Raw genomic sequence first — 12,500 nt, forward strand, 5'->3', positions numbered from 1 at the left:
GCACGTGGCCTCCTCACTTCTCGGTGGCTTTCGCCTCTGGGGACGGGCCTGAGGGAGACAGGCACTTCCCAAGGCAGAGGCTCTGAGGTCGGGAAGTGGGTCCCAGCCATCCTACCACCCTCAAGCTCCCCAGGAAGGTTGTTCTAACGTTTTCAACCAAGTGGAGAAATGCCTGGAAACAAAAAGAAGAGACACCAGCCAGTAAAAGCCACCCTCAGCACAATAAAAAGATGTGTGCGATGGAATGCTGTATCCTTTTCCTTAAGAAAAGGAACATCAAGGGTCCCTCTGCTGCCACGCCTCCCAGAGACATTTTGCAGGGAGGAGAGAGATCTTAAGAAGCAAGCGGGAAATCTAATGCTCTGTGGAGAACCCTCTGAGCAATGGATTTGCACACTTTAAACCAGCGGAAAATCTGCACACAGAACTAAACAAAAAGGAGCTTGCAAAGTCCAAGCCCCTCCCAAAGTCAGGGGTGTCCCTGCCAGGGTTGAGGACAGAGGCAGCCCCATTCTGTGCTCTGGGGTGGGCCACACTCCCATGGGGATGTTCCCAGCCACCCCATGTGCTTGTTCAGGCATCTGCCCTCCCCATAGGAGGAAGGCCACCCAACAGGTCACCCTCTGCCACGTGCCTGCCCCACTCAGCGTGATGCGCACGGTAGGTGTTCAAGGTAACGAGTAATGCAGGCCTCTTGAAGACATCTGGCCAACACAGAAGGTACCACATTTTCTATTTTGAAAAGCTAAAGTGAACATCACGTTTCTCGTATGTTCACAAAAAAATGTGTTCACAAACGTTCCTGGCAGTGGTCTCCATAATATCCAAATGTTTGTCAATGAATGAATGGATAAACAACATATGGTATATCCATACAATGGAATAGTACTCAGCCATGTACAGGAGTGAAACCTTGATACCCGTTACAACAGGGATGAGCCTGGAAAACATGCAAAGTGAAAGAAGCCAGACACAAAGAACTATATATATAATGTGTGACCCCATTTATAGGAAATATCTGAAACAGGCAGATCCATAGGGAAGGGAGGTAGATTCATGGTTGCCAGGAGCTAGGGGAGGCCAGGAAAGGAAAACCCAAGGCGCGTGCCTCCCTCTACACTCTCACTTCTCTATGGCTGTCACTTCTGGGGACCGGGACAGATCCAGAGACAGACATTCCCCAAGGGAAGGAGGAATGGGGCAACAGCTAGTGGACACGAGGTTCCCGTTAGTGTGATGAAAACGTTTTTGAATTGGACTGATGGTTGCCAAACTTTGTGAATGTACGAAAAGCCACTTAATTGTATACTTTGGGTGAATTCTATGATATGTGAATTATATGTGAACAAAAAACAGTGTTTTGAGTGAAAGTAACGTTCGTCATCTGAATTAGAATATATGTGCCAGCTCTGTCTACACTAAGGAGACATCTTCCAGGGCCGGAGTGCTGTTTAGAATAAAGGTGTGTCCAGTACCTGTGTAAAAGCACAGGGCCCGTACAGGGGTGAACAAGACAGAGCCCAGCTGTGGGGGAAGGGCCTGGTGTGGGGAATCTATTCCCATTCAGGGAGTGTAACTCGATTTCCCAACATTATTACCCTTTTCAATCTCCATGGAGGCATTTTTAACTCCTGGTTTTTCAGGCTGCATAAAGAAGAAAAGGAATGTTCTAAGGCAGGGAGGCTTTAAAGACATCACCAAGATTAATGTAAACACTGGAATCCCCAAAAGCACAGCCCTTGAACACAGCATGCTAGATTATGTGTCTCCTGTAAAATGTCCTATTTCCACATGGGGTTCCCAAATGCCAAGGTATACTGGGACCAGAAGGCCATCTTGTCCTCATCTGACCTCCTTCTTGCCACAGCAGCCCCCAACCCAGCCCTGGCCTGCCCCACTCACAGCCCCATGCCCAGCTGGCGCTCCTTGGCCTGGAAATCCTCAACCCCTACTGCTCAGCCTCCAGGGGTACAGCCTCCACGGCCCCCTCCCCACCACCTCCCCAAGGCGCCCTTCCTCTCAAATCCACCAGTGCCTCGTCTGCTTCTCTTGTCATCAGATGGAGCACCTTCTTCATTCTGACTATTTTATTAACTTTTCCATGTCCTGCTTCATTCCCACAAGACCTCGAGTCAGTGTGATGGCAAATGTGGCTTCTGCACCAGGCACGTGCCAACGGCCATCCAGATACCAGGCCCCAGGCTGCCAGGATGGAGACCATCACTCCCTTTAGCAAGGGACCCACTGCCGAATGGGCAGGTATGTCACCCCACCTGATACCCTAACCATGAGCGCCTATGAGAACCGACAGCTTCCCCATCTCTCAGTATCACCTGCTGTGTCCAGGTGGGTGAACACTGGGAGCCAGGCGCAGATTCCAAACCATGTTGACGGTGAGTTTCCACAGCATGCCACACTTTTATGTAAGATACCGTGTTCACACTACGCTCGTCCAATAGATCATTCCCGCCAGTTGGCATTTTGCAAGTACGCAGGAAAGGAGAATCACCGATGCTGGTGGAATCTGGGGTGGTGAGGAAGGGGAGCAGTCCCCTGGCGAACACGGGGCTCAGGCACGCGGCAGGTGTTCACTATCATGGTGCCACAGCAAAGCCAGGGCATGGCCTGGAACTCAGTCATTGGGGTTGTACATATCGAACGCCAGCTTCCCTGGGCAGGGGGCATGTGAAGCTGCAGCCCAGTACCCTGTGTGGTGTCTGCCAGTGGCACGTTTCTCTCCCTTACAGGGTATTAAGACTCTGGACTTCTGAAACAATCACCACCCTAGCCTATGGCCTGTTTGGTCTTTAGTTTGGGACAGGCCACGGCCTGATGCCAAGCATGTGGTAAAGCAATCTCGATGCCACCTGTCCTGAAGGCTCTTCCATCATAAGAGCCCTGGAGGAGCCGCTGCCCTCAGCTTGGTGCCTGTTTGGAAGCTCAGTGCCCGCAGGCCTAAAGCTTGCATGGGATGTTTCTGCAGTGTGAGCATGTTCCTTAGGAAAAACACCAAGTGGGTCTTCTGAACTAGGGCTAGAAGGGATGGCCATCAACAAGCATCTGACTGACCCCAGCCTGGCTGCCCGGGGCTGAGACAAGAAGGGCCAGCGGGGAGATTCCCAGCCAAGGGCCTCCTCTAGAGAAGACAAGGAGGTAAAAAGATGGAGAAAAACCTGGCAGAATCCACCCTCCCCAATCCAACCCCCTGGATTTCCTGACTTTAGGCTTTCTCAGATGCCTGAAGCACGGGGTCCAGGCCTCAGAGGCTCCGGGGCTCACTGTGCCAGGCTGTAAGCTTTCTATCTGGGAAGACGTAGAAAGGGCTATCTCACGAGTGCAGGGAGAGGGTGGCATCCAGAAAGGAGAGGAAGAAAAGAATGACCCCAGCCACGCAGCACCTCTAAGAAACTTCCCTCCAAAGATGATTTGCACCAATGCTGACCAAAATCTGCCATGGCCTCCTATCTCAAAGGGAGCTTCTCTATTTGAAATTTTGCACGCTCCATAATGACCCTTCGAGAGTGTGTGCCCCTCCGCACGCACTCAGGTTCCTTGTGAAGTCAAGTCACTCCATGTGCTCATGAAAACCATTTGAAAACTTCTATTTTGCCTTTTAGTGTAGCGAACAGTCCACATCGCTGACGGACAGCCTTCTATTTGTTGTTGTGGCTTTATTTTAAAACCACTCTAAAAGACGAAAGTTACGTTTTACTCATTTTGCTTTTTTTTTTTTTGGAGATGGAGTTTCACTCTATCTTGCCCAGGTTGGAGTGCGGTGGCACAATCTCGGCTCACTGCAGCCTCTGCCTCCCAGGTTCAAGAGATTCTCCTGTCTCAGCCTCCCGAGTAGTTGGGACTACAGGCATGCACCACCACACCTGGCTAATTTCTTTGTATTTTTAGTAGAGACGGGGTTTTACCATGTTGGCCAGGCTGGTCCTGAACTCCTGACCTCAGGTGATCCACCTGCCTCAGCCTCCCAAAGTGCTGGGATTACAGGCGTGAGCCACCATGCCCAGCCTCATTTTGAATTTTCTACAACAAATTAAAAAGGCCCAAGTGATTGAAATGATAGTTTTGGAAAAGCACCTTTTTCTTAGGCCAGGCTTTTGTAATCCAAGCCTCAGCCTAGAGCCACTGTGCACAGACAGGTCTCAGGACCCTCCAAAAACAGCCTCACATGAAACTACGAGCAGCCGGGTCCCAGCACTGTCACTGACTCAGCTGGCCGGGCACACGCCGGAGCGACACATACTCTATCGATTCCAGCCATGGGCTGCTAGCATTGGGCCCGATGTCCAGCCATGGAGATCTGGTGGGAGGGAGCTTGAGGCACTGGTAACTTATAAACCAGAAAGAGAAACAGAGGCAGCATTTAGTTCTTGTTCCTATTCTCCTGGGACAACAGAGTGATCTATGTCATCTCCTCTTTGGTGCTGAAAGAACCACACACTTCTGTTTCAGGTCCTCTACCAAAACGTTTGTGCTGACGTCTCCCTTGGTCTTCAGAGTTTAACCTGTGGGAGTTGTGGCCGGAGTGATCTGTGGTATTTAATTTTACATCATACTATCCCCGCTTTATTCTGCACTTCAGGTGATCACACTTATTTTGTTCTAAATGGTCTGTTGCTCTCTTCTCCCACAGTCCCATACCATCTCCTGGACCCACTCCAAGCTGTTTTCAGAAGCACGTCCTTCTCAATCAGAAACTCAAAAGTCCGGAGCATGACCCGGTCTACCCCCGACTCTCCTCCCTGCAGCCCCGAGAAGGGCCACCGCAGGTGGGTGAGGAGCGGGACCAGTGGACCCACCTACTCAGGGGGCTTAACAGGGAGAGGGCCGGGCCCGCCTCTGCCGTCCTCAACCCGACAATTACCAAGTGAAACCCGGATGACCCTTTTGTCCTTTGGGGAAGATGAATGGCCATCTCCTCTCTGCTACATTTTGTCAGGTTTGGTGCTGAAGAGTCAATACCTTCACCTTGACATGGAAACTTTGTGATTTATCAGCTCGTTTCTCCTCCTGGGTTAGCGTGGCCCCGAGGAGAGCAGCCAATCGAGGTGCAGGGTGCAGACTTGGTCACAGCCACTTGGAAACCGACCAAAGCCCCCTCGGATGACAGACAAATGTGCCTTGTTAGCAACAGCCCAAAAGCGCTTGACTTGTACTAATAACAAAAAGGCCATGCTGGTCACCGTGGGTCTAAAGACGAAGCACCCTGTCACCAGCCTGGTTGGGAAATTAGCAAATAATGTTCTTTTCCTTGATAAATGGGTGACAGCTCCCTCTCACCAATCATTTTTAACATTTTGATGCATGCCTATGATCCCACTGGAGGAGCAGAAAAGTTTACTGGCCCTCAATTTTCAGATGATGAATGGAACTCTCTAAATGTGCGATTTCTGTATGAGGTATAGTTCATTTTAAGCAATTCTAGTAAATGGGTGTCACTGATTAGGACAAATAGTCTACTTGTGCAATAGCACAAACGGTGTGTCTCATTCTCCTGGCCTCCTTCGAGACGGGAAAGAGAGGGGACAGCAGTGACCCTGGAAGCCCTCCTGGCCCCACTCTTCAAAGGGCTGTGTTATCGAATCTCACCCCAGCACCCACTTAGCATGCTGGCAGATTAATTGATCATGGTTTGGGTTGACGCTACGATGTAGCAGTGGGGAGGACAGCAGTGGGAGCCGGCCCTCCCTCCCTTCCTTTGTGGCTCTGCCTAAGGGGCCCTGAGGACCCTTGAAATGACCCCAGTGATGGCGGTCAGCCTCACTCCCAGGGGAAGGGGCTGATGCACGGATGCACACCACCCCAGTTGATGTGCAAAAAAAAGTCACCCTTTGCCATCCATATTTAAACAAAGGACAAAAGCTAAAGTGGTGTCAGGAGAAGTTGTATTGTTGGAATCATGCATTATCCTGTGATTATCCCAACTCTGGGCAGGTCCACAGTCAGCCTGAGCTGAAAACACAGACCCAAGCTATTCTCTGATAGAACTAACTTGATAGAAAAGCAAAGGTGCCTGGAGGGTGTCTAGTCTCAGGGGGGCTCACTGGGGGTGATGGGGGGACGCAGACGTCCTTGGACACCATTGACTGGTGGGTTTGAAGCAGGACGGCCAGTGTGGCTGCAGGAGGGCCTGCTGCAGGCAGGAACGAACGGTCAGTCACAGGGATGATGAGAGTCACCAACAGAATTGAGCCAAAGAGTCCCCAAACTCCAGGACCCATGAGGAAAGCATGTGGTTTACATGGAAGGAAGGCGTTAGCATTTAGTTGAGCATAGTAAAAATAGTATGATTTGTGGGCGGCAATTAAGCATCATTTGCTCTGTGCATCCAAGTAATTTGTTTGAGGAGCACCGGCCTGGGAGACAGCAAGCCGGGGCTGGCGTGGTCGAAGGGCACAATTGACTCCGTGGTGCTAACAGGACTGCCTCTCAACGCACACAAAAGATCTTTTTTTTTTTTTTTTTTTTTTTTTTTTTTGAGACAGAGTCTCGCTTAGTCGCCCAGGCTGGAGTGCAATGGCGCGATCTCGGCTCACTGCAAGCTCCGCCTCCCGGGTTCACGCCATTCTCCTGCCTCAGCCTCCCGAGTAGCTGGGACTACAGGCGCCCGCCGCCTCGCCCGGCTAATTTTTTGCATTTTTAGTAGAGACGGGGTTTCACCGTGTTAGCCAGGATGGTCTCAATCTCCTGACCTCGTGATCCGCCCGTCTCGGCCTCCCAAAGTGCTGGGATTACAGGCGTGAGCCACCGCGCCCGGCCCACAAAAGATCTTTAACACACTTAAGAACCATGAGTGCTTTCACGAGGGGAGTGAAGTGGGGCTAAATTGTGGACACCCACCAGGAGACAGGGGAAACCCTCACCCAGGGCCAGGACAGCCCTGGAGGACACAGCGTCGCCCCTTGACGCACGGCCAGTTTTAAGGTACATATGACTTAAAAAAAAGAAGAAAAGTAAACCATAAATACTGTATCAGAAAGAACAGAAACTGTTAGCAATTACTGGTTGAGTAACGATTTCATAAGCCTGAAGCTGAATGAATGTCCTTGTGCAGAAAATAATCACTTTTATGTTCCCATCTAGTAACTGCATCCCGGGGCTGGGAGCAGTCCAGGTATTCCGCCGTCAAGAGCTCCCCGTGTCCACTTTGGATGTGGTTGCTATCGACTGCCAATATCTTGTTTAGTAACTGGGTTCAGTCTGTCGCAAACAACATGTTGGCTCCCAGTAATTTGTGATAATTTCTTTAATTGAGCAAAAGAAATCTCTAAAATGAGGGTGGGTCAATCAACCATCCGGGTGCAAGAAACCAAGAGTAAGAAACACCGACCTAGCCACCTCCCCAGTGTCCCGTGAATGATGCTGGAAGTCAAGCCACCACTCCCAACCGGCCTCAGTGCTTTTGTTTAATAGGAAACCATCCTGCCAAATGGACATTGTTAGAAAACAGTAACACACGCATTTGTGCCATGATGCTTCACACTTGAAAACGTGTCTATGAAAGTAGTTTCCTCAGTAACATAATTTCAATTAGATGCATACAAATTCCAATCTGTCTTAATCAAATAACACTGTAATGCTTATATTCTAATTAAAAAAATAATTTCTTTTATTACTCTTAACCATTTGATGCGTTTCTATGGGTGGAATTATAAATGCGAAACTGCTCAATTTGTGTATACTGCGAGTTTCTCAGGTAGGACATTCTGGGACTATTTTAATTATTATTAAACAAGCAAATGGTACACTATTAGACAAATATTAAAACAAGCATTGCACTCAGTTATTAATTTGCACTATTCACTTTTAAATGCAGCAAATATCTCATTAATTTAATTTTAGGTGCCCACCAGTTTATATTGCATTTTACAGTCTAGAAGGCAATTTACTATTAACTGGCAATTACATACAGAGTGATTGTTAATTCTGCTCCTAAGTGCTAGCCGCTTGAAAATTGTTCTCTCTCTCTAATTTTTGACCTTCTTACAACAGGGTGAGGCACATGGGAATACAAAGAACCAGTATGGAAGCGCTGGACATGTCATTTGTGACTCATTCTTTTAATTCACCGTGCTAATCAACTGAACCGCCACAGCCTCCCAAGGTAATTGTGTCTTTATAGGAGTTGAAAGCAGCAGGCAAAAGGGCCTGGATGGATGGGGCCTGGCCTGCCTTCCCCTTCCCACTCGGGGTTGACTAATAGGGTCTGGTTCAGAAAAATCTGGTGTTTCTCAGATCACTGTAAACAGATCATTGAGGCCTTTTGCAAAGTCCCTCCCAGCCTCTGGCGGGCAGCCCCTCCTCTGAGTACAGGTTCATTAGTCCTCCGCCTGGCGGCCCCAGCCGGCCTCACGCGGGGAAGGTTAAATGTGAGGGTGTCCCGGCAGCCTCCGGGGCTGGGGGACACTGATGGGAACCAGACGCCCAGGGGACGGTGTCTATGTCGTGACATGCAAAGGGGCTGGCTCAGTTTTCAGCGGGGGAGTGCAATTCCCGGTGATTACCTCATTGTCCCCATCAATTTCGGGGCAATGCAAATCAGACAGAAGCTTCCAGGTCAGACAGGTCATGACCCTACCTTTCCTCTGCTCCCCAGCCTGTAGAGCCTGTATCCCTTACATCACCTTTGAAATGGATATTCCTGTTAATGACTGGGGTGTAGGGGAGCCAATAGGTTAACCTCCAGCCAAGAAAGGCTGGGCTGTGGCAGAGCGTCACCAAACACCCACTCATGGGAGCATGTCTTGATGGAGGAAATCCCTGAAGCTTCGGGCAGCCAGGACCCTGAACTTGTGCCCGAGAAGCCCAGTCAGCCCCAGAGGGGGCACAATATGGCCTGTAGATATAGAAGGTAGGCACTTGGACAGGCTGGGTCGGGGCTGGAACTAAGGTGTCCACTGGTCCCTTAGCAGGAGGATATGAGACCTGGAGAGGATATCCCTGGCCAAGAAGGCATCCTACCTGCTGGAGGGCAAGAGGAACAGGCTGCAGACAGCAGAGAGCTGCCCCCTCCCTGCACCAGCCCCAGAGCAGCAAGAGCTGGGCCCGGCCATGCTGGGAATTGAGGGAACGCTGACATTGCAGGCTCTGCCACACCATGTGATACCTGCCAGCCAGTGACAGGCAGCTCCTCCCACCCTACACATCCGCGTCTGTCTACAAATGCACAGCCCAAGGCCTTTCTCTACAGCACTGGGGACAGAATCCCCAGGAGACAGCAGGCGAAGTGCAAAGAAAGGACTGGACCTTTCCGCAATCTTCTTTCTAACAATAGCTGTGCAGACTTCCCCACCAAAAAGCCCACGTATGCAAAGATCTGAACTCATGAAAGGATCCGCTGAAGGCATCCACTAAAGCGTTCATCCGGGATGGGCTGACAGTCCAGTGTGAGAACAGGGGGCTTATTCATTCACTTCTGTGCGGAGGCAGTCAGTCTTGCCACATGCAAACACACGTCACTTTCGTGTCACAAACCAGGACCCCGCAGCAGACACAGGCACCTACACGGGAGCCCACCCCTGGCATGTGCCCGCTGAAGCTCAGGTGCTGCTCCATGGCTCACAAGCAATAATCAATACCCGTTTTCCTAAGGAGCTCAGGACTCGAGCAGGATCCCACAGAACCCAGCAGAAGTTCACCCTCAGTGACTTTCCACAGGAAGGACCATTTATGCCATGTGTTAGACACTATACATAAGTCATCGCTGATCCTTACCGAAACCTTGCCAGGTAGAGCAGAGGAGAAATTGAGACCACAGGAGTAAGCATATGCCCAGGTCCCAGTCTGTCTGCAAACACCAGGTCTCTGCACAGGGCCTGCAGCCTCTACAGCCAGATGAGCCAAGGGACTCAGGGGCATGTGGTACACATACCAACAGTTTGCATGAGGAAGCGTGTGGAAATGTGCACTGTGTGGCTTCAGCGCACACATGAAAACAGCCCTACGGCAAGGTGCCAGAAAGGACCCCCCGGCCCACGGCGGGGTTCTGATGTCTTGTCTCTCCCAGGTACCTGGAGCCTACAGACGCTGTACTTTATCGCACAGCAGAAGTTCTTATTTGTTGAAGTGTACAGAAGTGTTTAAAAGGCGCCCCAATTTTTAGAACCCCGTTGTGACATGTCTTTATTTTTTAAAACACTGGGATTCCAAAACCTGGAGGAGCGGCCCTCTCTCCATCTCAGAGTCTTACATGCAGGCCAAGAGGTGTCCGGACATCAGCTCTTTGCTGTGCCCACCTCCCCTGTGGTCTTCCGGCAGCTCCTGGGCGCCTGGTCCTGCGTGTGCTGGTCCCACAGAAGGCGGCCTCTAGTGTGGGGCAAGCACTGCCTCTCCCACCCTAACCCCATGGAGAGTGCCGAGCTGTCAACTGGACGCCTCTGGGACAGCAGCCCTGGCCCACCACCAAGACCCATCCAGGCACACCCTGGGGTGACGCTGGGCCTGATGTACAGTGGGCAGCGGCAGGATGCATATCTTGCCCTTCTTGCTCACTCAGTCCTTCCTAAGAAGGGAAGAGGCTGAGGGATGTCTATTGCCTCTTTAAACCTTCCGAAAGCAGAGGGGGCTTAGCATCCTCCATGTCACCCACTCTCCGGACAGAGGAGAGGATTGTCCCCCAGTGGGCATCTTTCAGGTGGTGATGGCAGGAGTTGAAGCCCCATCCCCTAGTCCAGGTTCCTGCTGTGGCCCTCACGGCCACCCCAGGACACCAGGCCACAGTCACCCAGCCACTGCACAAGCAGGTCAAGGCCACAGATAGTAAGTATTCATCTCGTTCACTGTCATCGGGTTCCAGCAGGCACTGTCCATCATTAAAAACATCCCTCAAATATCACAGCCTTTGGAGTTGGCTAAGATTAGAAATCAAAATGCAAACACGCCTTAAGTTGAAGTGAGTTGTTTGTTTTGAGACAGGGTCTTGCTCTGTCACCCAGGCTGGAGTCCAGTGGCGCAATCAAGGTTCACTGCAGCCTTGACTTCCCGGGTTCAGGTGATCCTCCCACCTCACCATCCTGAGTAGCTAGGACCACAGGCATACACCACCATGCCCCACTAATTTTTAAATTTTTATAGAGACAGAGTTTTGCCGTGTTGCCCAGGCTGGTCTTGAACTCCTGGACTCAAGTGATTCTCCCGCCTCTCAAAGTGCTGGGATCACAGCTGTGAGCCAACATGCCCAGCCAATCTGAAGTTTATTTACGGCATTTCTCAATAGCAATCATGAACAAGTGGTGCTAATTCAGCCCTTGCATGGACAAAGCATTGTATAGAACAACTGTAAGATAGCAAGCATGTGTAACTGCATAGGCCACACTTCCTGCGGCCAGGAGTCTGTCCCGCACCCTCAGAGAACACGGATCTGCTTTAGGAAGCAGCGTCATGTAGGGTTCAAGACCCCAGGCTGGAGCAAGAAAGAGCAGGCTTACATGGGCCTTGCATTTACTGGGGATGTGGCCTGGGCACTGACTTCCTCACCTCCCTGAGCCTCAGCCTGTGCAGCAGAACAGCAGTGACACCACGGGGCAGAGGCCTGGAGACCAGTGGACACGCGGCCCCTAGCCCCACATGGAGCCAGGCACATGGGCAGCTGCCCCGGTGGTAGCTGGGTGACTGTTGTTCCTAACGACTCCCCCGCCACTTCGTTTACAGGTGAGGAGTCTCACAAACAGAGAGAGGTACCGAAGCTCACACAGCCACGGGGACTGTCCCATCCATGGCGTCATACACCATCTCAAAGATGTGGAAACCACACACCCAGCTAAACCCAACCCACAGGCCAAGGGAGCTTCGCCCATCTTCCCACAGACCCCTACCCTCTCTGTACAGTCCTCCCGTGCCCTCACGAGCACCTCCTGGTGGGGAGGAGGCCTCTACCGCTTTCCCACAGAAGCTGGAGCTATGAACTCACCGGTGTAGACAAAGCGCCCAGGAGCACCTTTGCAGAACTGCTTGGATTTGTAGGAGAGGGTCACTTCGACGACGCCAGGAATGTGCCTCGGCGGGGTCTGGACTCGGATGGCATGGGGAGTTATCAGCTACAAAAACCACACAGTAAACAGGCGCTCAGCGGCGCTGGCTGTGAGAGGCGGACACTTGCCAGTTGGATATAATTACCAAAATGAGCACAAATTGGACCATCGTCTTGGAATGCCCCCTCCTAGCTGTCACCCAGAGTCTCGGGACCTACAGTGTTTTTTAAGAAAAATATCTGCAAATGATCCCAGGTTTTAGTTTGCAGGAAAGGCCACAGGGCATCATTCATATGAAAATTGCCACCATATGTCTCCTTAAACCTGCTTCTAGTAATTCTAGCACTAATTGTTCCAGTGGACGGGGGACCTCGATGGCAGGTTTTAAACCCCAGGGCTGCAGGGCAGGGGGGTGCTCCGTACCCACCCACGGGAGAGGCTCCTGCCACAGGCGAACAGTGCAGTGCGTTAAAAGGGGATTTTGCCATAGGGCACCTCGTGTCAATACACTATTGACAG

At 51.2% G+C, this 12,500-nt stretch overlaps 1 protein-coding gene across 24 annotated transcripts in view; it reads right to left on the reverse strand.

Moving 5' to 3' along the window:
• EBF3 (EBF transcription factor 3) overlaps positions 1–12,500 on the reverse strand; it is a 138,435-nt gene that overhangs the window by 20,294 nt on the left and 105,641 nt on the right. For all 24 annotated transcript variants that reach the window (XM_074003078.1, XM_045361749.2, XM_074003080.1 and 21 more), the window contains one exon: positions 11,921–12,047. In XM_074003078.1, the coding sequence (XP_073859179.1) occupies positions 11,921–12,047 (127 nt within the window). The remainder of the gene's footprint in view (positions 1–11,920; positions 12,048–12,500) is intronic.

Source organism: Macaca fascicularis, chromosome 9 (genome assembly GCF_037993035.2).
Source record: "Macaca fascicularis isolate 582-1 chromosome 9, T2T-MFA8v1.1".
NCBI lineage: Eukaryota > Metazoa > Chordata > Mammalia > Primates > Cercopithecidae > Macaca > Macaca fascicularis.